The 21,650-nt window shown below is 33.9% G+C and overlaps 1 protein-coding gene across 1 annotated transcript in view; it reads right to left on the bottom strand.

Annotated features, from left to right (window-relative positions):
* Positions 1-469: 469 nt before the first annotated feature.
* The window catches only part of LOC123674997 (general transcription factor 3C polypeptide 1), a 31,826-nt gene continuing 10,645 nt past the window's right edge, over positions 470-21,650 (bottom strand). The window contains exons 7-12 of the mRNA XM_045610214.1: positions 11,057-15,433; positions 8,497-8,647; positions 7,314-7,549; positions 6,866-7,055; positions 1,472-1,559; positions 470-654 (exon numbers count right to left, since the gene is read on the bottom strand). Of these exons, the coding sequence (XP_045466170.1) occupies positions 545-654; positions 1,472-1,559; positions 6,866-7,055; positions 7,314-7,549; positions 8,497-8,647; positions 11,057-15,433 (5,152 nt within the window). The 3' untranslated portion in view covers positions 470-544. The remainder of the gene's footprint in view (positions 655-1,471; positions 1,560-6,865; positions 7,056-7,313; positions 7,550-8,496; positions 8,648-11,056; positions 15,434-21,650) is intronic.

Genomic DNA, 21,650 nt, shown 5'->3' with positions numbered 1-21,650 from the left:
ACAACCACCTGGTTTAACAAAAAAGAACTCTTTATTTTTCATCCTCAAATTCAATTTGGGAACTTTGAAATTGATAAAATCAATAAAATTACAGTTTTGATTGGTAATGATTTTGAACAGAAATACTACTGCAGTATACCTTCTCCTTTTCTCTAATGTGCACATATCGAAATCTTGTAAGATGTTTATATATGATTTCATGAAGGGATATACATGATATTTCCTTAGATGTAAGTATCTGAGGAACCTTTTTTGAACTCTCTCAATTTTATCAATATTAGTGATTGTCATCCAATCACTGAGGCATACTCAAGATGAGATCTCCGCCACCTGTACACCGTCATTACCTGCAGCTCATGAGATCATCAACTATCATAATAATGATCGGACACAGTATTGGTAATTGACCGGGAAGCCAGAAATCTTCTTGAAAAATTTGTTATAATGTAAATAAGTGAATAAACAAAAATAAATAAAAACAGTTTATTTACAAAAATTGTATTATTACAAAATTGAATTATATACAATTATTCTTTGTCGAAACTTATGCGAACTCAACAACTTCTTTGTCCAAATAATAACCCAAACTGATTGCAGCAAGAGGTTCGACGTCAATGAACATTTTCTCGAAACTATCCAAAATTGTTGCCGGTCCTGAAAATAAATCAATTTAATATCAATTTTCAATCAACCTCTCAGCGTGTTTCAGTACGAGAATGGAAAAAATTAATAAGACTTTATTAAGATTAAAAAAGTCATAAAAATTTCTTATAATTTTATGAATAGATGAAATAGGAATGTTATGGGTCAAGCCTAGACGCAAGCAATTTTTCATTTCAATTTACTTTCACTTATGTATGATTCTAAATGATAATTTTTATATGTTAATTAAGAAAAAACGCAACCATTAATGACCTCATATTCAAATTATGAACAAACTAAGAGATGTATTACTGAAAAACATTCAACAGGTATCTATCTACAATAAAGCATTCCGAACAAGCTTCAGAGGAAAGTTTATACAAGTGACGTGTATCAAAAACGACTAAGTTCATTTTATTCTCTTCCACAACAACAAAAATGACTCGGTTCAACAAATTTGACAATTGTTTTCAAAGAATATTAAATTTGCTAGAGAATTGCCATGGCAAGAAATATTGAGAGTACTCAGTATAATACAAAATAAAAAAAAATTGGATAATTTTCGAAATTGGTTGTAACGATAGAAGAATTATTGATGAGATTTTTTTGTCGAAAAACCTCGAACAAATGCTATATTTCGTTATAGCAAGTGCAACATACATATGATGCAGAAAATTCAGTGCATTTTACTTGAAAATTGTAAAATAAAATTACTTAATTAAATGAAAAGAGAAAAAAGGATGAATATCCCCTGAAATTTTACACCATTGGTAGTATATCATATTAACACCTGCATTCAATCAATATCAGAAAATGATTATGTACTCACTATTTTCAAACAATTCTGTATCACTCCAAAGATCTTCTGGTTTTTCGTCAACAACAAGAATCTTCAAACAATTCAATTCTTGTAAAATCTGGAAAAAAATGAATAATTGTAGGATAAAAAAATCTAATTAATGTACATGTTTAGATAGACATGGTCGATATAAGGTGATGTTTAGTTTGAGGGAATGAGTTCTGGTTGTCACTACTGACAATTGTTCTTTAAAAATTCTTCGCTTTGATTTATCTACTAAGTCGGAGATTAGAGAGCAGTAATTTTTTAAATGAAAATTTTAAGACTAATCCAAAAAAATCGAGCTAAACAAAGACTTGGTCAGGAGATTTTGGGCGGTACTTATTATTATTAATCTATTGCCAAATAATAAGTATACCTATAGAGACGTGATTTATTGTGGAATTCATCATGAACATTGGAGCGATTGATTATTTTTTATATACAAATTAATCTAGTCCGATCTATTGTTTCGAAAATATTAGGCATTTTATTACCATAGAATTCGTTGTTTTTAAATTATAAGGAATATTTCAAATGGCCATATTTACAGAAGTTTTAGTCAAATCTACTTCGAAATTTTCAAATTTACCCTTCGGGAGTTAACAGTTAGCCGTACCTTAACGTTTTAAACAATTGCCGGCACAAAATTCGAAAATTACAGATATCGTGACGAAATGATAGAACGATATGTTCGGGGAATGACCGCTCAAAAGCTGAAAGCTAATAATCGTGGATATTTTTTTCAAATTCAGAGTCAAGTCTTAGGCCACATTATGAAGATTTGAAAGTAACGGATGTTTTTTTTCGAGGTATATAACTTTAAGTTGGCATTACTGTTCAAGATGGCGACCGATTTAACAGCTGTCAAGTGATTTATTCTTAGTTTGGTTTGGCAATTCATCATGAATAGACTCACGCCTGAGTAACACTTGCAAATAATGCAATTTTATTTCGAAAATAATGGTTCTATGCGGAATACGTATCGCGCACTACGTCCATTTTATTTTGTTTAGCGATGAAGCGCACTTCTGGTTGAATGAAACAAAACTGCCGCATTTGGAGTGAAGCTTATCCTCAAGTGTACGTCGAAACACCGTTACATCCAGAAAAACTGACTGTTCGGTGCGCTTTATGGGCTGGTGGAATCATTGGTCCGTACTTCTTCAAAAACGATGATGGCCAGAACGTTACAGTCAATGGTGATCGGTATAGAGCCATGATTACTAACTTTTTCATTCCTGAATTGAACAACCATGATGTCCAGGAGCTGTGGCTCCAACAAGACGGCGCAACATATCTCACAGCTAGTGCCACAATCGATTTATTGAAAGACACGTTTGGTGACCGACTAATTTCACGTTTTGGACCTGTGAATTGGCCTCCAAGATCTTGTGATTTAACACCGCTAGACTACTTTCTGTGGGGCTATGTAAAGTCATTGGTCTATGGGGATAAGCCACAAACCCTTGACCATTTGGAAGAATTCGCCGTGTTATTGATATACGGCCACAAATGTTGGAAAAAGTCATCGGAAATTGGACGTCCATATTGGACTACATCCGAGCCAGAATGCCAGAAATGCCAGAAATCATATTAAAAATGTAATGCCACAAGATTATCTTGCGAATAAATAAAATTCATGTCAATCGAATAATCCATCGTTGTTTTATTGCAATTTAAATTTTTATAGCTCTAAAAAAAAACACCCTTTATATATAATTATCGGAACTAATAAAATAAAATTCGAACCAGCCCAAGAAACAAATCGATAATTTTTAATTTTTTTTTTATCTTCTATACTATGCTTCAATAATAATAATTAATTCATACATACACCGCATTACTACATAAGTTCCAGGCCTGGCGCACAAATGGCACCGCCAGTGCCATACCGCTTTTTGTCCTGGTTAGTACCAAGCTTCAAAATATAAGTGTCAAGAGTTTGGAACATCGGGTTAAAACTGGAGCAAGATATTTGTTTTTGTTTGAAATATGGATAAAAACCCATCAGAAAACACTGTTTTTTATGGGGAACATAATATGCAAGCAAAGAAATGGCTTGATTCAGACTCTGTTCCATTGACAACAACCGTTATAAGGTGATATGAAGACTTTGAACTAGATCGAAGAACCACCGATGCTGAACGCTCTGGTCGTCTGAATTCGGCAGTTTTTTCAAGGTGGATTTAAACCAAACAAACAAAGAGCAAGAGCTAGAACAGGAACATTCTTTGTTGATCTTTTAGTGTGAACTTGTTTTCAGCGTTTACAACAAAATATCTGCGAGCAAAAACGAGAACCAATAACTAGTATTCTTGCACAACATAAATACATGTTTGAATCATGTCTATATGGTTCGCCATACTTCGTTTTGTCCGACTCAGATAGCAATATTATAATTGCAAGTGCTGCTTTTATTATTTGGCTTGGTGGATGACAAATTAAACGAAGCGAAGGAGACTGGATAATGTAGGTTAAACGATGACAGATTTGAAAGAACAAGAAGAAAGTTGACAATTTTAAATTTTTTGTAGAATCCTGCATGACAGGCCAGCAGTCAGGGCCGTCGCTAACGGGGAAGCAGGATAGGCGGTCGCCTAGGGCGCCAAAACAATCAAAGGTGCCCTATTTCGCATTATACTCATAAATATCCAGATGTCGCGTAATCCCCTCATAGTGCTGTTTACGAGTTAGTGACGCTAAAACAAAACACATGCACTCATCAGATTTTTCGACATTCACTTTGCTGAAAGTTGGCAAATTTTATTGCCATTTGGGGCGGCTTCTGGATTATTTTTTTTTCAATTTTCCAATCATAATGTTGATTCCTCAGAATTGAATGCAAAATATACGAGAAACGATTTCATTTCACCATTTCCAACTCATCTTCCTAATGAAATATAAGATTTTTTTTATTTCATACCACATTTCATTATATCATAACATATATTTCATTTTTATTTTTAAATCAACTAGTGTTGGGCGTGGGGCATTCGAATTTGAAATAATGGTTTATCCGCATCATACGATTGTTTTACTCGGTAATTTCAAAAAAATGTTCAAGTTTTTATAAAGTCGAAATTGAACAAAAGAACCTGAAACCGCAAGGCCCGCTCTAGAGGGGCGGCAAATAATGGTGGGCGGCAATATCTACATTTTCCCAAAAATTTTTAATCAAATTCATATTTGCATCGAAAATGGCTGCAAAATCTATTCGAATTAAAAATAATGGTTCATCCGCATCATCCGGTTGTTTTATTTAATTATGTTCGAGCTTTTTATGGAGTTGAAAATAGGCAGAGGATTCTAAAACCTGAATTCAATTCATATATTTCATAATTTATTCATTAGAATTCAGTTGAACACGTTTATTGTTTATTACATTCCACGTTTCCTAAACCTTTTGAATGACTCCATAAAAAATAATTACACTTAAAATACATTTTTTCCAAAAATACTTTTTTTAAAAAAAAAGTGTGGAGTTTCTACACTACATCTCTGAATACGAATTCACCAATAACTCCCCCACCCCGTTCTTTTGCTTAGTACAAATCCCAAAATCTACAAGGGTGCCAACTTGTATTTTTGCCGGGGCGGCAGAAACGCTAGAGCGGGCCCTGGACCCAGATATTCCAATATTAATTTTCAGCATTCTGCAGAGTTCTGTTGAGGAGGCAAATTGGGTGTCTGCCTAGGGCGGCAGTTTGGCTAGCAATGGCTCTGCTAGCAGTGACTTCATGATTTTTGCCAATTGGAGATTCCTATCTGGAGTTGTATTTTTATATTGTTCAAAAGTCGCAGACATTGAGAATTTTGGTAGTTAATAGACATTTTCTCGAGACCAATTCATAATTAAATCGATAAGAATATACAGGGTGGCCATTTGAAAACGAAACAGACGAGATTACAGACGAAATAAAGTTTTTCGATAGAAATGCTCGGACAGGTCGATTTCTGTTTCGAGGGGGACAACTTAAGATGTAGGTTACGGACGCATAGCGCTTCAACCCTTGCTGCTACAACCCCCACCCCCAATTTTTGAATAGGGAAGATGGGGTGAGTGATACCTCAATTTAAAGGTATTTTTATACTGATTTCAGCACAGTAATTGTTTTTTCATTTTATGCATTAGTTCTCGAAATATTCATGCGTTAGTTAGTTAGGAAGGAAGCCACAGTCATGGTTGTTTTGAAGCTCAAAATGTCGATTTTTCACAAAACACTACAAGTGCCATGAAAACACTACTTCATTTTCAAATACTTAGTTGAGAATATTTCGAGAACAAATGCATAAAATGAAAAAACAATTACTGTGCTGAAATCAGTATAAAAATAACTTTCAAATGAGGTATCACTCACCCCATCTTCCCTACTCAAAATTTGGGGGTGGGGGTTGTAGCAGCAAGGGTTGAAGCGCTATGCGTCCGTAAACTACATCTTAAGTTGTCCCCCTCGAAACAGAAATCGACCTGTCCGAGCATTTCTATCGAAAAACTTTATTTCGTCTGTAATCTCGTCTGTTTCGTTTTCAAATGGCCACCCTGTATATCAAATCGCTAGGATTTGGAAAATGGAAGCGAAAGCGTCTGAACACGAAAGAACGCTCTAAGCAACTGATCAAGCTACTAGTGCCGTTTACATCAAGCGATCGGACAGTCTTAAAATATATTTTTTTTTTCTTCTACCTATATAGTATGCTTCAATAATAATAATTAATTCATACATACACTGCATTACTCAATAAGTTCCAGGCCTGGCGCACAAATGGCACCGCCAGTGCCATACCACTTTTTGTCCTGGCTAGTACCAAGCTTCAAAATATAAGTGTCAAGAGTTTGGAACATCGGGTTAAAACTGGAGGAAGATATTTGTTGAAATTACTCTACGCTCTAAGCAACTACTATCAAGCTACTAGTGCCGTTTACATCAAGCGATCGGGCAGTCTTAAAATATTCCATAGAATCTTTTAGAACGCTGATAGAATGACGAAAGAATGCTTCGCGTTTGTTTGAACTTGAAGAATTTGATAGAGTTGGGCTAGAATGAGCATTCACTCGTCTGATGTAATCTCTATTGTTATCATTTGTCCATTTTTGCTCAAAATTGGTGCCGGGCGCTTGGACAAGACGTAGATTAATTACTATACAAATAGAGCTACAGCTGAATGGAAAGCTGTCAGTGAAAGCCGTCCAAAGCGACCAAAATCCCAAACATCAACTGGCAAGCCTATGGCACCGTATTTTGGGACGTGCATGGTATATTGTTAATTGTATACTTGGCAAAGATAAAACCATCAACAGTGAATATTAAATAACGTAACTATATCAGCTTATCATGGTAATGAAGGCGACATAAATCAGATAGTAAAGTCAATAAAACATACCTTTAATAATAGATATAATTCCACAGGTTTGACAAGGTAAAATTTCTCAAACACATTCAGTAAGGAACATCTTGGAGATTCCAAACAGTAGGACAACATAATAGTTAACCATTTGTCAAGGAGAGGGTAATTCAATGTTCCATCAAGATGCAACCAAGGCATCATGATCACTTTTACAGGCTTTGTAGAACTGAAACAAATAATAACATTTTGTGTTGTTTTTAAAACTAGTATACATCAGAATTGTTCTTGACTCTATATTTTTTTATTTTATTATTCCTAAATATAGTAATATATCCTGGTGAAGTAAGAAGTTAAGTGTTATTGTGAAGAATGAAAATATGATAAAGAATTTGGTTTTTCAATAAATAAATTTATAATACTACATCTTGAGTTTTGATATGGCAATTTATAACTTGAAATATTTTATGAAAAGAAGGGTACTTACTGTATTCTAGACTCTATTTTCTCTTGAATGATTTGAAGTTCATTATTATCAGAAGCATGAAGAAGATGGTTTTCATGATGAGATAAATGGAATGTATCGACTAACCACGGGTCACTGTGTTCCATATGAACAAATGTTTTTTCAGTTATTCCCACTTCCAATAGAATGAAAGTATCACACAGAATTTCAACTATGACATGAAGATCCAAGGTCCTTTTTCTTGAACTAAAGGCATTCTGTAAAGAAAAATGAAATTCAATTTCACAAAGAAAGGCAAGGCCCACATAAACGAAAAATTTTCTCATGATTCACACTGGGTTAGCAAATATTCAAATACGCACTCATATCAAGAAAATGAATGATTACATTAATATTTAATAGGGTTATTATGATTTTTACATTTAGACAAGTATAAATCAGAATAAACTTTAACTTAAAATTAAATATTGTAAGTCAATCAAGGATAATTTCTCAGTACGATTTCGTATTTTTAAGCGATTTGAAATAAGGTTTAATGTGAAAAACTGCACAATGCAAAAATTAACTTTTCATGCCGCTTGCTCGAACAGACCTATCATCAAATTAACAGTTGTTTTATTTGATCAACCGAATGATTTTTAAACGAATTGAATTGAAATGAATTAAATTGCTGGTCTCTTCTGAGTCACTAATACCCAATTATTATTTCTAACAGCAGTGTCTAGTTGTAGATACAACTCTAATGATAGTCATTATAGAAAAATTTACGAATTATGATTAATAGTTATTTATAATACAAGTGCAGAAGGCATTGATATTCTTCCACGAGTTCAAAATTCAAAAACGAGCCACGAAGTGGCGAGTTTTGGAATGAACGAGTGGTAGAATGAGCCTTCTGTACGAGTATTATACATTATTTTCTCTAATTCATTGCATTTTCATTGAAATTAATGAAATATTTCCATAAATATATTTTAGTGATTTTTGCATTGACAAATGTTGGTTGGCAGAACTAATTTCTTTAAGGCAAATTGATGAATTGACAGATAAAGCCGTGGCGGAAAGTTCGGAGTACCAACATAGAATAATAAAATATAACCATGAAAACTGTGCGTTTCTGATATATTCTCGCACGATTTTGTTCTACAAGATGTGGAAGAATGAACGGAATAACCACAGAATTAGAGAAAAAATATTTATTTACCTCAATTTGCACTCCAGTGGCACCCATGACTTTTTGATTGAAAACGTATGCAATAATTCCTCCAGCTAGCAAATGATCCTCTCCAGTTCCTCCTTTTTCCTTTATTTTCGCTAACATTTTTATAGTATCGCTTTCTTTGACATGGCAGTATCTGTAAACACGTAGTATTAAGGATATGAAATAGCCATCATGCTAGAAATCGCTCAATTTTTTAAGAAACTCAATAATATTCTCATCAAAACAGAAGTAATTTACATCTTATTCAGTTTTTGTTCAGCTTTATGTAACAAACTAATATAAACATATTTTCCTCACAAGAGTCAGAATCTTGATATATCGAAAATAATTAAAATTGAAAATAAATTCATCCCATGGAGTAATTATTTGAGAAAAAATTACGATATCGGAACAACAAGACTATTGGGTGCAAGTGTTTTCCCCTTATTACACTATACCTTTTTCTAGTATATATACAGGGTGTCCCATAAGTGGCACGTCACAGTGACACCGGAGGTAGGTCAGCTAAAGAGGGACCTAACCAGCCTAACATGACCCCAGTAAAAGTTGCATGGTTTTCGAGTTATTACCAAATTACGTTTTTTAGTGAATTTTCACCTTTTTTAACATTGTCAGGGTCAGAATTCTGCTGGAAAGTTCTCGAAGCTTATTTTTTTTGTTGTAATGGAATCTTAAATAGTTATTTAAGATGACATGAGTATGATTCTGTCAAAAAGTTATGTGGATTTCCGTAAATTAATGGATAAATCTTGATTTCAATTGCTAGCAAAACGAGAACTTCGACTTTGGACACCTGCTGTGAAAAAAAAATCCTTGAAACAAAACGAGCAAGTAACATCAAAAAATTGGGCATTTTAGACAGATTTAGAAATGGTACAATACACGAATCTTATGCCCATAAAACTAGGTATTTTCATCATTTTACCGATGCCCTACTTAATTAAGTTGAAACTAGGAACCCCGCTATCAGGTAATTTTGCCGCTTGCTATGACATTACATTTGATACCGGGCTTTGTTTTTATTTGTTAAAGTCACAATAGGGAAAAAGATGGATTAGGGGAAGCGAAAAAGGAATATTATTGAAAAAAAAGGTAAATTAATTAAAAACAGACTTAACTTTCGATTATTTATTTAATTCTTAAATCTAACTTACAGTAAATGTTCAAACTGTTTCCCTCGGACTCTAATGCATAAATGACACCGTTTTATAAAATTACGATTCAATTTTCTTAAACTAATTTCCGATATGGTCCGGGCTGCGTCGAATACGCGTTCACGCAATTCTTCCTCGCTTCTTATTGGTTTTGCATACACTTTGTCCTTTAAACATCCCCAATAAAAAAAATCCGGTGTCATTTATGCATTAGAGTCCGAGGGAAACAGTTTGAACATTTACTGTAAGTTAGATTTAAGAATTAAATAAATAATCGAAAGTTAAGTCTGTTTTTAATTAATTTACCTTTTTTTTTCAATAATATTCCTTTTTCGCTTCCCCTAATCCATCTTTTTCCCTATTGTGACTTTAACAAATAATAACAAAGCCCGATATCAAATGTAATGTCATAGCAAGCGGCAAAATTACCTGATAGCGGGGTTCCTAGTTTCAACTTAATTAAGTAGGGCATCGGTAAAATGATGAAAATACCTAGTTTTATGGGCATAAGATTCGTGTATTGTACCATTTCTAAATCTGTCTAAAATGCCCAATTTTTTGATGTTACTTGCTCGTTTTGTTTCAAGGATTTTTTTTTCACAGCAGGTGTCCAAAGTCGAAGTTCTCGTTTTGCTAGCAATTGAAATCAAGATTTATCCATTAATTTACGGAAATCCACATAACTTTTTGACAGAATCATACTCATGTCATCTTAAATAACTATTTAAGATTCCATTACAACAAAAAAAATAAGCTTCGAGAGCTTTCCAGCAGAATTCTGACCCTGACAATGTTAAAAAAGGTGAAAATTCACTAAAAAACGTAATTTGGTAATAACTCGAAAACCATGCAACTTTTACTGGGGTCATGTTAGGCTGGTTAGGTCCCTCTTTAGCTGACCTACCTCCGGTGTCACTGTGACGTGCCACTTATGGGACACCCTGTATATGACATAACTTTATTCATTACTCTCTACAATTTTGGTCAATGATATTTGAGGGATTCTGCCTAAACAAAGTACAAAAAAAAACAACTACAAGAAAAAAACAGTAGATTTAGACTGCATACAGGAGACAACTGGTTGTTGTTTTTACTGATTTTTGTTTATTTTTTGTCTCTGATCCATTATTGTTGATGAGAATAAAGGAAACGTGAACAAAAATTGAGATTTCAATTTATAATATTATTTCATCATTAGTATTATTATTTGTAAATACATAAATAATCTAAAATCTCAAAGGGTATACCTAAACAAGAGAAGACCACTTTGAGAAATTTAGATAACTTTTATCAATTACATGGAAAACTCCTCTTTCTTTTATTCTTTAAAGTAAATTATTCTAAGATTAGCGCTTAGATAAATGCATAAATAATTTTTGAAAACTCACCTGTGAATAATCATTTCAAGATCAGGTTTCTCTTCTTGAAGGAATAGATACTTCGATAATTGTTTGAATTCAGCTAAATTTTCAAAATCAAAGTTCTCCAAAGTTGGATATTCTGTAATGAAATTCTGTCTTAATTCTTCTAATAATTTTTCACCTTCTGCATCTGGACATTTCTCCTGCGATAAAAGATGAACTATATCACTTATATGCGGAATGTTCCTTCTAAGATTTGAACTAGATTCCATCATTCCTTGTGAAATTTCTTCAACTTTTGGAATATCATCCACATTCGTTATCATTTTGAACGGATTTTCCATTGTGGCTTTCTTGTATTTGTAAAAACTTTGATTTTTTTTTTCGTCTAAAGATGGTTTGGTTTCCTCATTAACAGCCAAAACCGAGGTTTTCATCTTTGATTTCTCCAACCAAATACGAATTAGTTCTTCACATTTTTCATCTTTTGCAAGAAGCTTATTTTCAAAACAATGAATAAAATCCATCAAATAATGGTTTTTAAGGAACTCTCTCACAATGTGACCCATTTTGAAAACTTTTGATTCTAATTCTCTGGTGAATGAAGAAATTACTTTAGGTCTACAATACTTGGTAATGTAACTTTGCAATAATTTATAACCTCCTTGTTCACTCGTGAACAGGTTCAAACTGATTGTAGTTAGAGCTTCTAAAAAGATCTGTAAGTATTCATTTATCTGATCCTCATCATTACATTCTAGGAATAATGGAATATTTTTACTGATTTTTTCATTACAAAAGCATGGAAGGGTTGAGAGAAGTCGCTTAGTGTTTGATTTGACAAGCACAAAACGCTTTGAATCTGTTGAGGGTTGCAAAACGATTTTTGACATTTTATTAGTAACTCTTCTTGTTTTCTTCAAGGGATTATTGATGTCTTGCAATTTTTCTTTCAAATATCGTTGATACAGTTCTGCTAAACTAGTTCTGAGAGCGTTTTGATTTTTCACATATGGACTCAATACATGAGCAGAACCTGGTACATTAAACGTTAAATGTATTCCAGGCCAAACCGATGCGATTTCATTTCTAGCCAACAAACGACTATATGTAAATATATTTTTTGTTGTATCTACTTGCGCAAACCGAGGGGTTCCTTTGGTAATTTCTACAAAATGTTGATATATCGTGTGCAGAGTTAAACAACTAAAAGTGGACTTCTGCATATGTGTATAGGTGACAGATAATTGGAAGGGAATAGCTCTTACGTTACTTCCAGTGACCCGTGACTTCTTGATGACAGAAATTGTTTGATACCCTTTTGAAGCACCAATAGCTGATCTTATGGATATGTCAGAATACTTCTTACAAATCTGATAGAACTGATAAGAGATATTTTGTCCCAATTTTGAGCAATTCAATGCACTCATGAGTACAGATTTTATGGCTTCCTTTTCAATATCCACTTGATTGGAAGGAGTATTGAATACTGATTTTTTATTGTTTATCGTCACAAAAAGAGATTTGAAGATGTCAAGGTTATTTGGACTGAAGTAATCGTTATTTCTTGATTGACCCTGAAGAATCTTTTCAACAAGATTGAAGTTACGGTAAATGTACCATACTGCATGTAAAAAAACAACACTTTTATCCATATTGGTGAAGGAACTGTATGTAGATGCAAGACATGATTTATTGAGATTGAAAATAATTGGAGCAAAATGCGTTGACAAATCTTTCAAACTTATCAACTCATAGGCTCTATCTCGTAATCGTTTCATAGATATATCATAACGTTCCAATTTTATTAGTCTTCTTGAACAAGCAGTACTTGTTTTGTCCTGACTTTCTGGACATAAAATATGCAATATATCCCTTATCAAGAATCGAGAAACTTTGAGAATATTTTTATTTTTAGTGAGGAAATAATTGGCTGCTTTACAAATGTATAATATTTTATCTTCATTCTGATTGAATTTTGCTCTGAAAGTTCTGCCAATTTTTTTCACAATTAATTTATCTTTCGCATCTAGTTCGTCCTTCTTGATCTTGTTAGTAAGTTTTTTTATCATAATATTACGATGTATTACTTTATTCTTTTTTCTATGTTTATAGTTAGATCCACTTTGAACATATGTTGGACGATTGTGGTCAGTGGTCATAAATACTTTTCTACTTTGATTAATAAGTTCTTTATATTTTATTGCTACTGGTTTAATACAGGCAATATTAGCATTTCTAATACCTTCATTTTCTTTTTCATTGGTTACACCTTTTTCTTGAGTTACACCCTTACTTTTCGGAAGTTTGCTAGACCAGAGCCAATTTCTCTTTATATGAGACCACATGCTTGAATCCAAGCCGGCAGCACCGCGTTTGTCACCAGGAATTTGCCCATTGTCATTAGCTAAAGCTTCTTCTGGGGTTTTGGATTTTAAAGAATCTAACAGCATACTTTTGAAAGATGGTTGTTCTATTGTCACAGATTTACCTTCCATAACTCTCCTTTGACCCAGTGGAGTATTCATACTTATTGTCCAAAGTTGACACCAGTAATTTTCCACATCTGAACTTGATAAGAAATTAAACGATAATTCTTCATACTTTTTTGTGGTGATCTTATGATAACTTGGTCCACTTGAACTTGTATCTAGTAATTTAGCTTTTCTGTTCAAATACAAAAATATTTGATCTTTCACCATTGGGCTTTGAGGACCCAATTGAACTAAGCCAATAAAACATAATCGGTAAACCAGTTCCACAGTATTGAATAAGTATTTTCTTTTAAACATGAGAACATAGCGAAATTCCAAAGGAATGTCTCTAATCAAATAATGTTGCCGTATAGGATGTTCGAGGTAAGCAAACAACTTAGGACATTCTAGAGATATATGGAATATTTTCACCCATAAAGAAAGGGGAATTGATAAAATAACATCACAGAGTAACGTCCAACCATTTGTGAAATTTTTATGAACCGGCAATGGTGGAATAAACATTTTCCAATCTATAGTATTTTGATAAATAGGAGGTATTTCTTTCAGTTCCTTGGAATCATAATACTGGTGTATTTCTTTTATATCATTACGTGACATCTGATGTAAAGGTCGATAATCATATAAAAGATAATAGAGTAGTTCATGAAATAACTGCATCCTGACAAATTTTGGCTGATAACCCAAAATTCTTCCAAATAATCTGTTCTGCTTGTAAGTTACTGTTGGTTTGGTACAAGATATTTCTTTCAATGTTTGCATACTTGAAGCTGCTTCTTCACTGTCAAAAGGCGCAGAGACTGAGACTGTTGTTTTAGGCGTCGATTTTTCTGAATTAGAGCTAGTGAGATGTCTTCTATCCATACCCAAAAAAAATTTAACTGCCAGTTGTTCTTGATTCGACCTTAATAATGGATGTGTATTCTCTATGGTTGGATGTGTTACAAACCACTGAGTTTTGTATTTATCGGGTGACATCATCAGATATTTGAAAATTTTAATATAACCTTCATTCACTAATTTCACTAAAATACGATGTAAGGTATTTTTATCCATTTTACCATGCGACCCTTTATTTGAAGATTCCATTTCCTTTTCTGTTATTGTCCTTTGTACTTTGTAAATATCGGGTATAATAAGATTCTCATTTATCTCTTCCAAAATCATATTTGTCCGAGACAATGATAATGAAGTTATATTTTTATCAAAGGTAACATATGAGGAGTAGTTAGTAATATAACTATCTGGTTGCGTAGATTGAGTAATGGTTACCTCCACACCTTCTGGAGTTTTATCATGGCTCAGTATAACTGGATTGGGTCCTAGTAAGAAATCTCTAGAAGTGTAGTAATTTGCTGAAAAGTCCTGTTTTACTCTTGATACTGCTTCAAAATCGATAGCAAAATCTTGCATAAGATTCTTTTCATTCAAATTTTCTCCAAGTATTTTCTTCAGATCAGGTTTAACTTCCATTGCCATTGATTCTAAGAGAATTAGTTTAACAGTTACATCGAAATTGCGATAGCTTGTTATGATATTTGTTACGTTAGTGAAGTGCCATACTTTTTGCTTTTGTTCATGTACAATATTACAAAATTTTGGAATAAGCCGTATATCAGGCAATTTTATTATCCCTTTTTGTGGGAAGATCCAAGCTTTCCAATCTGTTATGGGGTCACTAGCTATTATTTCTATACTTGCCACATTTTGCCGTAATGCTGGACAATTGAAAGGATATTTCTGATGAGAAAACCTTACTGTTTCTTTATTTATTATAATTGGGAGAGTACTCTTGATTTTATTCTTCTTTTTATCTCGATATAGTTTTTTGAAAACATTCTCAGCAAACTGAGTTGTCTTTTTCAATGGTGTTGGTACTTTCCTTGAATGTAAACATCTAGCAAAATAACTGAAAAATAGAACGTCAAGTAAGATTCAGAATAATGTTTCATTCTTGATGAAAGTTCAAAAAAATGCGACTCGAGAAGAGACTCAAAACTTTCTAATATCATCATTTAATTAGTATATTAGAAATGTATGATATATGAAATGTAATTTATTAGAATTATAGAAAACCAAAATAATAAACAGATACTGAAAATTTGTAGATATTGAAAATTGTGTAGCTATTTCAGACACTAGGTAAATATTATTCCGTGTTTGTTTAGATATAACCTTCAATCAAAATAAAAATGAAGGATTCTAGTCGTATCAAATTATAAAATAAAGAAAATGACAAGAGGTCGGTATTTGAATTAGAAATTATATACGCTAGAGCGGTGTGACTTTGCCAACGGAGGTGACTTTGCCGAACTGCCTAATATTTTATGTTTCACTTTGTTGTCGTAAAGTTGGCAACATATTACAAAAATTACGAATCGGAACCTTTAACCACACTATATACCCACATGTTGCAACTGTCGCAGTCGTCTGGCGTACTTTGAATGGTGTGCTATGGTATGTTATGTGAGCGGGTAATTTTTTAACGTGGTTATATATGCGAAATACTAGAAGTTGTGCAGAAAATATGGCGAACGGTACATCGAAATTATATTCAGCAGCTTACTTTATATTCATTAAACGTCACGTTAAAAAAAAAACTGAAAACATTTGGTTGAGAGGATTTCGACATTTCAGGAAATTTTCCTATTGTGGCCCTTTGGTGAGAGACTTTACCACATACCAAATGTGTTTCACCTGTTTTATTTTGAGGCACAATTATGGGTCGCCGATACAAAAAGAAATTGGATGCAAGGAAATATAGTAATTATTTATTTTATTTATTTATTTATTTATTTATTTATTTATTTATTTATTTATTTATTTATTTAACATAAACAGGAATCCTAACAGGAATAACCCAATTACAAGGATTCACCACAAAAAAGAAGATATTTACAATTGAGAATGAACATAAACTATAAGATAAAACATATCAACAATATCAAAAAAAAATATAAACAATTCAGTAATTTCTACATAGATACAAATATAATTCTTCCCTAAAAGCAACTTGAGAAATATTGAAAATGTCAATAAAAAAAATGTGCCAGTTATAAAACCGCATGATTCTCAAAAAAATGGAGTTATAAAACAAAGACGTGCGCGCTCTTGGGACATAAAACAGTTCTCTTCGACGTCCGGTGAAAGCACGAGTGTTCAAATAAACCTCATTAATGAGAGGGAAATCAAAGAGGCCATTCATTATCCGATATAAAAAAATTTGATCGAATACAACCCTTCTCTGCTCCAGAGTAGTCAATCTATAAAGCCTCAACCTTGCATCATAAGGACACTCAACTTGTCTATTCCCGAACCTGTAGTATAAGACTCTAGTGAACTTTCTTTGTACCCTTTCGATCCGATTAATATATTTGTGATGAAAGGGATTCCAAATTGGTGTTGCATATTCAACTATACTGCGAACAAGCGAAAAGTAAAGAACCTTTAGCGTTTCCTCACTTCTAAATGAACGCGAAATTCTCAGAATGAAACCGAGCATTCTGAAAGCTCTGGAAACAATATCATCTATGTGGCGTTCAAATGATAATTTCGAATCCAGATATATTCCCAAGTCCTTGACTACTTTCACTTTCTCCAGAATCTTATTGCTCAGAGATAGAGAAGTGCTTACGATGTTGACGTTTTTAGTGAATGTTATGTGTTTGCACTTGTTAACATTCAAGGACAGATAGTGTAGGGAACAAAATTCATCAAATCTGTTCAAATCATCCTGAAACTTCCGGGCATCATCCGAATCCTTCACTGCAAAGTACATCTTAATGTCATCCGCGTAAAGATCGAAATTTATGTTATGAATACATTTGCAGATATCGTTGATATATAAAATAAAAAGAAGTGGTCCCAAATGAGAACCCTGAGGCACTCCCGATTCGACCCTGTAAAGGGATGAAAATGCGTCATTTATAATTACAAACTGAGATCTTTCCCACAGGTATGACCCAATCCATCTCAACAGATTCGATCTCACGCCATAATCCGAGAGGACTTTTAAAAGTGTCACATGATGAACTTTGTCAAAAGCTTTGGATAAATCGGTGTAAACAGCGTCCACCTGGGTACCCTGGTCCATATTTTGAGACAAATAACTAATGTATGGCGATAGATTAGTGAGAACAGATCTTCCCCCAAAAAAACCATGCTGTCTTATGCTGATTGTCGATTGAAGCGAACAAAATAAAAAGTTGGTTACAATAGATTCAAACAATTTCCCGAAGTGACTCAGAACAGAGATGGGCCGATAGTTGGATACCAAATTCGTCTTTCCACTCTTGTGAATAGGAGTTATTTTAGCAAGTTTCCACTCTCTGGGGAAAACTCCAGTACGTAGTGATTGATTGAAAATAATATGGAGTGGAGAACTAAGTGAAACAGCACAAGACCTAATGAATATCGGAGGGATCAAGTCCGGACCTGGACCTTTATTTGTTTTCAGAGTATTTATTTTATTTATAATTTCGTCCGAACTGATGCTATCAAGGTGAACATATGTGGAATCCCTCATATTCTCAACATCGGTTTTTCTGATAACGGGCTTAAGAGGATCCTCGAATACATCCGCGAAGAATCTACCGAATGCATCCGCAATACTCTGATTATCATTGTGTTCGACATTTTCATGAGTCACCGATCTGGGTACATTGACCCCTTTACGATTTTCCGAAACATATGACCAGAAGTTTCTAGGATTATCGACAATATTGTTTTCAACACGTGAAATATAAACTGTATAGTCTCTCCGAATCAATTCTTTACATATTTTACGTAAACAAGAGAATTTGTCGTAATCTACAGCAGTTTTGAACTTTTTAAATTTACGATGAGCTTTTGCCTTTTCTTTGACGTATTTAATAGTTTCGGTCGAGAACCATGGTGGAAATTTCGTATTATTTACAATTCTAGATGGAATGAATTTTTCAATTAAAGTATTAATATTATTATAAAAAGTTTCAACATTTTCACTACTTAACAATGTGTCCCAATCGATCAACGACATCTCCTCATTGATTGTGCAGTAGTCCGCGTTGAAAAATTTGTACATGGATCTTGATCTTCTGGAATATACCATCTCACCTGCGAACTCCACCAGAACATCCAGGGCGGGATGATGAACATCTTCAGTGACAAATGGAGGCAACGAACGCTTGGTGACGACATTGAGGCTGGATGACAAAATCAAATCCAATATTCTACCATTGACATTGCTCTGGGAGTTCAACTGTTCCAGTGAATTGTAAGATGTAAAGTCCTTGAAAGAGGTATAGAGATCCCCCTGTACCGGATCACAAACCATATATCCACCCATTCCGGAAGTCCAAGAAAAACGCGGAAGATTGAAGTCACCTATCAACAGAAATTGGTCTCCACAATTGTCGTCCATCAAGGCTGTAACAGCATCGAAATACGCCAAGTAATCATGGGAGGACGTTCCTGGCGGAATGTAACATACACCAACAAACAGGATCACCGATCCGCTCAACTTTATTTTGATCCATAAATCCTCAATTGGTGTTGAATGAAGACAGTTTGAGACCGGAACATAACGCAGATGCTTTGCCACACCAATGAAAACACCACCTCCCTCTCTTTTGTTGCTGACTGTTTCGGATCTATCTCTTCGGCAGACATTGTAATTATCACAAATGAACTCGGAACTATTTATTGAGGGCTTCAACCATGACTCTATGACACAAATTAGTTCAGCAGAGCAATTCCACGAAGACTTCAGAAATTCAGTTGTCTTAGTCCTTAGACCTCGACAATTTTGATAGTATATATTGAGAGAGAACATCACAAAGACACCAAAAACAGATGAAGGAAAGATCCAATTAATGAGGAGGAAGCCTGGCTAAGTCCTTCTCTGTAGTGATGCGAACGATTCCCGAAGTTTCATCCCTCCTCAACAAGACTCTTCCATCCTGAATCCAACAGTATCTGTAACCATTCTCCTTGGAAAACTTTCTGGTAGCATTGAAAATTCTCCTGGTGTCCTGAGAAAGACTCTCATTTACATAAATAGTACTTTCAATTCCATCAAAACCTATGTCGCTGGTTTTTATACCATCCTTGTTACCCTTGTAGGCTCGCAAAAAACTATCCCGGTATGACTTGCTCCTGAAATCTATCACAATAGGTCTGCTCATGTTATCTTTCTTCGGCATGAAATGAACCCTATGACAACCCTCAATGAAACTTCTTACATCAGAAACGTTAAGTCTCCGCGCAATGCTTTCAACAATGTTTAGTACATTTTCAGATTTCTTTTCTGGAACTCCAACAACATCCACACTCCTTGATTTTAATTGTTGTTGTAACAGATTGACGCTCTGATGTAGTTTCTCGTTTTCGCTCTCCAAAGTCTTAAGGCGCGCATCCATTCCCTCCAACCTACGGCTCATGCTCTCAAAGGCAACCAATTTAGACTCAAAATCGTCTATTTTATTTCCATAAAAGTTGAGAGACGTCATGAATTCAGACTGTTTATTAGCGACAGAAGCCAAATCCGTTACGATTTTATCGAGTTTTCTTCCTATATCACCTTTGCCAGAATTGGTGGATTCTAAAGAGCATCCCCCGCAAACCCATTTAATTGATCCAGCCTTACCTAGAGTTTTCAGAGAATCGGTCGTTACTCCGAGGAAGTTAGGTGAATTTCGCTAGTACACGAAAAACATTTCACAGCTGGTTTATTTCTGCTGGCCGGTGTACCACATGATACACAGTTGACAGGTATGTTTTTTAATTCACGAATAACGTCTCTTTAAATATTAGTCAATTGAGAACAATCACTCAAACGTACTCACTGAAAGTTGAGAAAATCACAATTTCAGATAGCACAGGCAACAAGGACCTCAACGATATAATTTCCGAAAATTAACAACCGGAAAAACTGTCCAAAATCACCAAAAACTCACGGAGCGCGTATAAACGTAGTAACTCATATGTTCACAATCTCAGAATATCCAATTATACTTATTCCAATTATACGAAAGAAACACTTATCGGAGCAATAGATGCAGTTCAAAATGAAAATATTTCAATACAGACAGCTTCCGAAATGTACAACATTCTCTGAAGAAATCTTTGGAATAAAATTAACAAAAGATATATGGTCGAACCCGGAGGCATTAGTGCACTAACATTTACCGCCAGCAGTTCATTAAATTGCCAAAAAACGTATTTTTAAGGCATTGGCAAACTCGCAACGATTTGCGGTTCACTTTGCCAAATTTTAAAAAATAAAAAAAAAAGAAGTGGACACCTTTTCATCTGATTCTAACCAAAGCAGTCGACAACTAAAATGTTAAAATTAAACATACTTTGCACAGGACTCATTTCACAAAAAAACGAAAAAGTTACACCAAGAATAATATGAAACGTGGTGCAGAGTCACACCGCTCTACGGTAATCAAAAATTATAAAATAAAAAAATAATAATAAATAATACGGCCATCTTGAGCATTTGTAACTTTGTTAAGGTTATTTGAGTGTTTGTGAGTAATTTAATTATTATATTACTGAACGGCTTGCAAAATTTATTCATGATTTTGCAAATTATAAATTCTTACTTCTCTAAAGCATATTTCCAAAAATTCTATATTTCTATTAAATTGAGGTGTAGCGATTGACGGAGCTAGTGTAAAATCGGGACTTTATGTAATTCTAAGATGTTTCCCATGATTCTTGCTTTGTGTGCAGGGACATTATAATTATCTAATTTAAAAATATCTGTATGGGTTCCAGACCATTCCTTTCAATATGATAGTACAAGCGTTCTTTGAACTAATCTAAGTCATCTAACTAACCTAAACTTATATGTCACCGTTTTATCGTTTTCTGAAGTTTGAGATTAGTTCCCCCTCTTTCATTTTGTCAACTTATCTTTCTCATTCCAACTAACCCAGCTCGCAAGGTAGATGAGTTAGATTAGATGAGTTGAAGTATTTCAAATTTATGCTGTCTACTAACCTCAATTTTATTCAACTAAAACTAGAGATATGGAGTAGAGAGAATGGATTTCTTGGAATATGTTTATATTCCATTTTTTTTCTAGTAATGTTAGTATAGATAATTTGTTGTAATAATTTTTTGAAGAGGACATAGAT

The sequence above is a fragment of the Harmonia axyridis genome, chromosome 1 (genome assembly GCF_914767665.1).
Source record: "Harmonia axyridis chromosome 1, icHarAxyr1.1, whole genome shotgun sequence".
Classification (NCBI taxonomy): domain Eukaryota; kingdom Metazoa; phylum Arthropoda; class Insecta; order Coleoptera; family Coccinellidae; genus Harmonia; species Harmonia axyridis.
The sequence above is the reverse complement of the archived record's forward strand: the minus strand, read 5'-3'. Positions and strand labels throughout refer to the sequence as shown.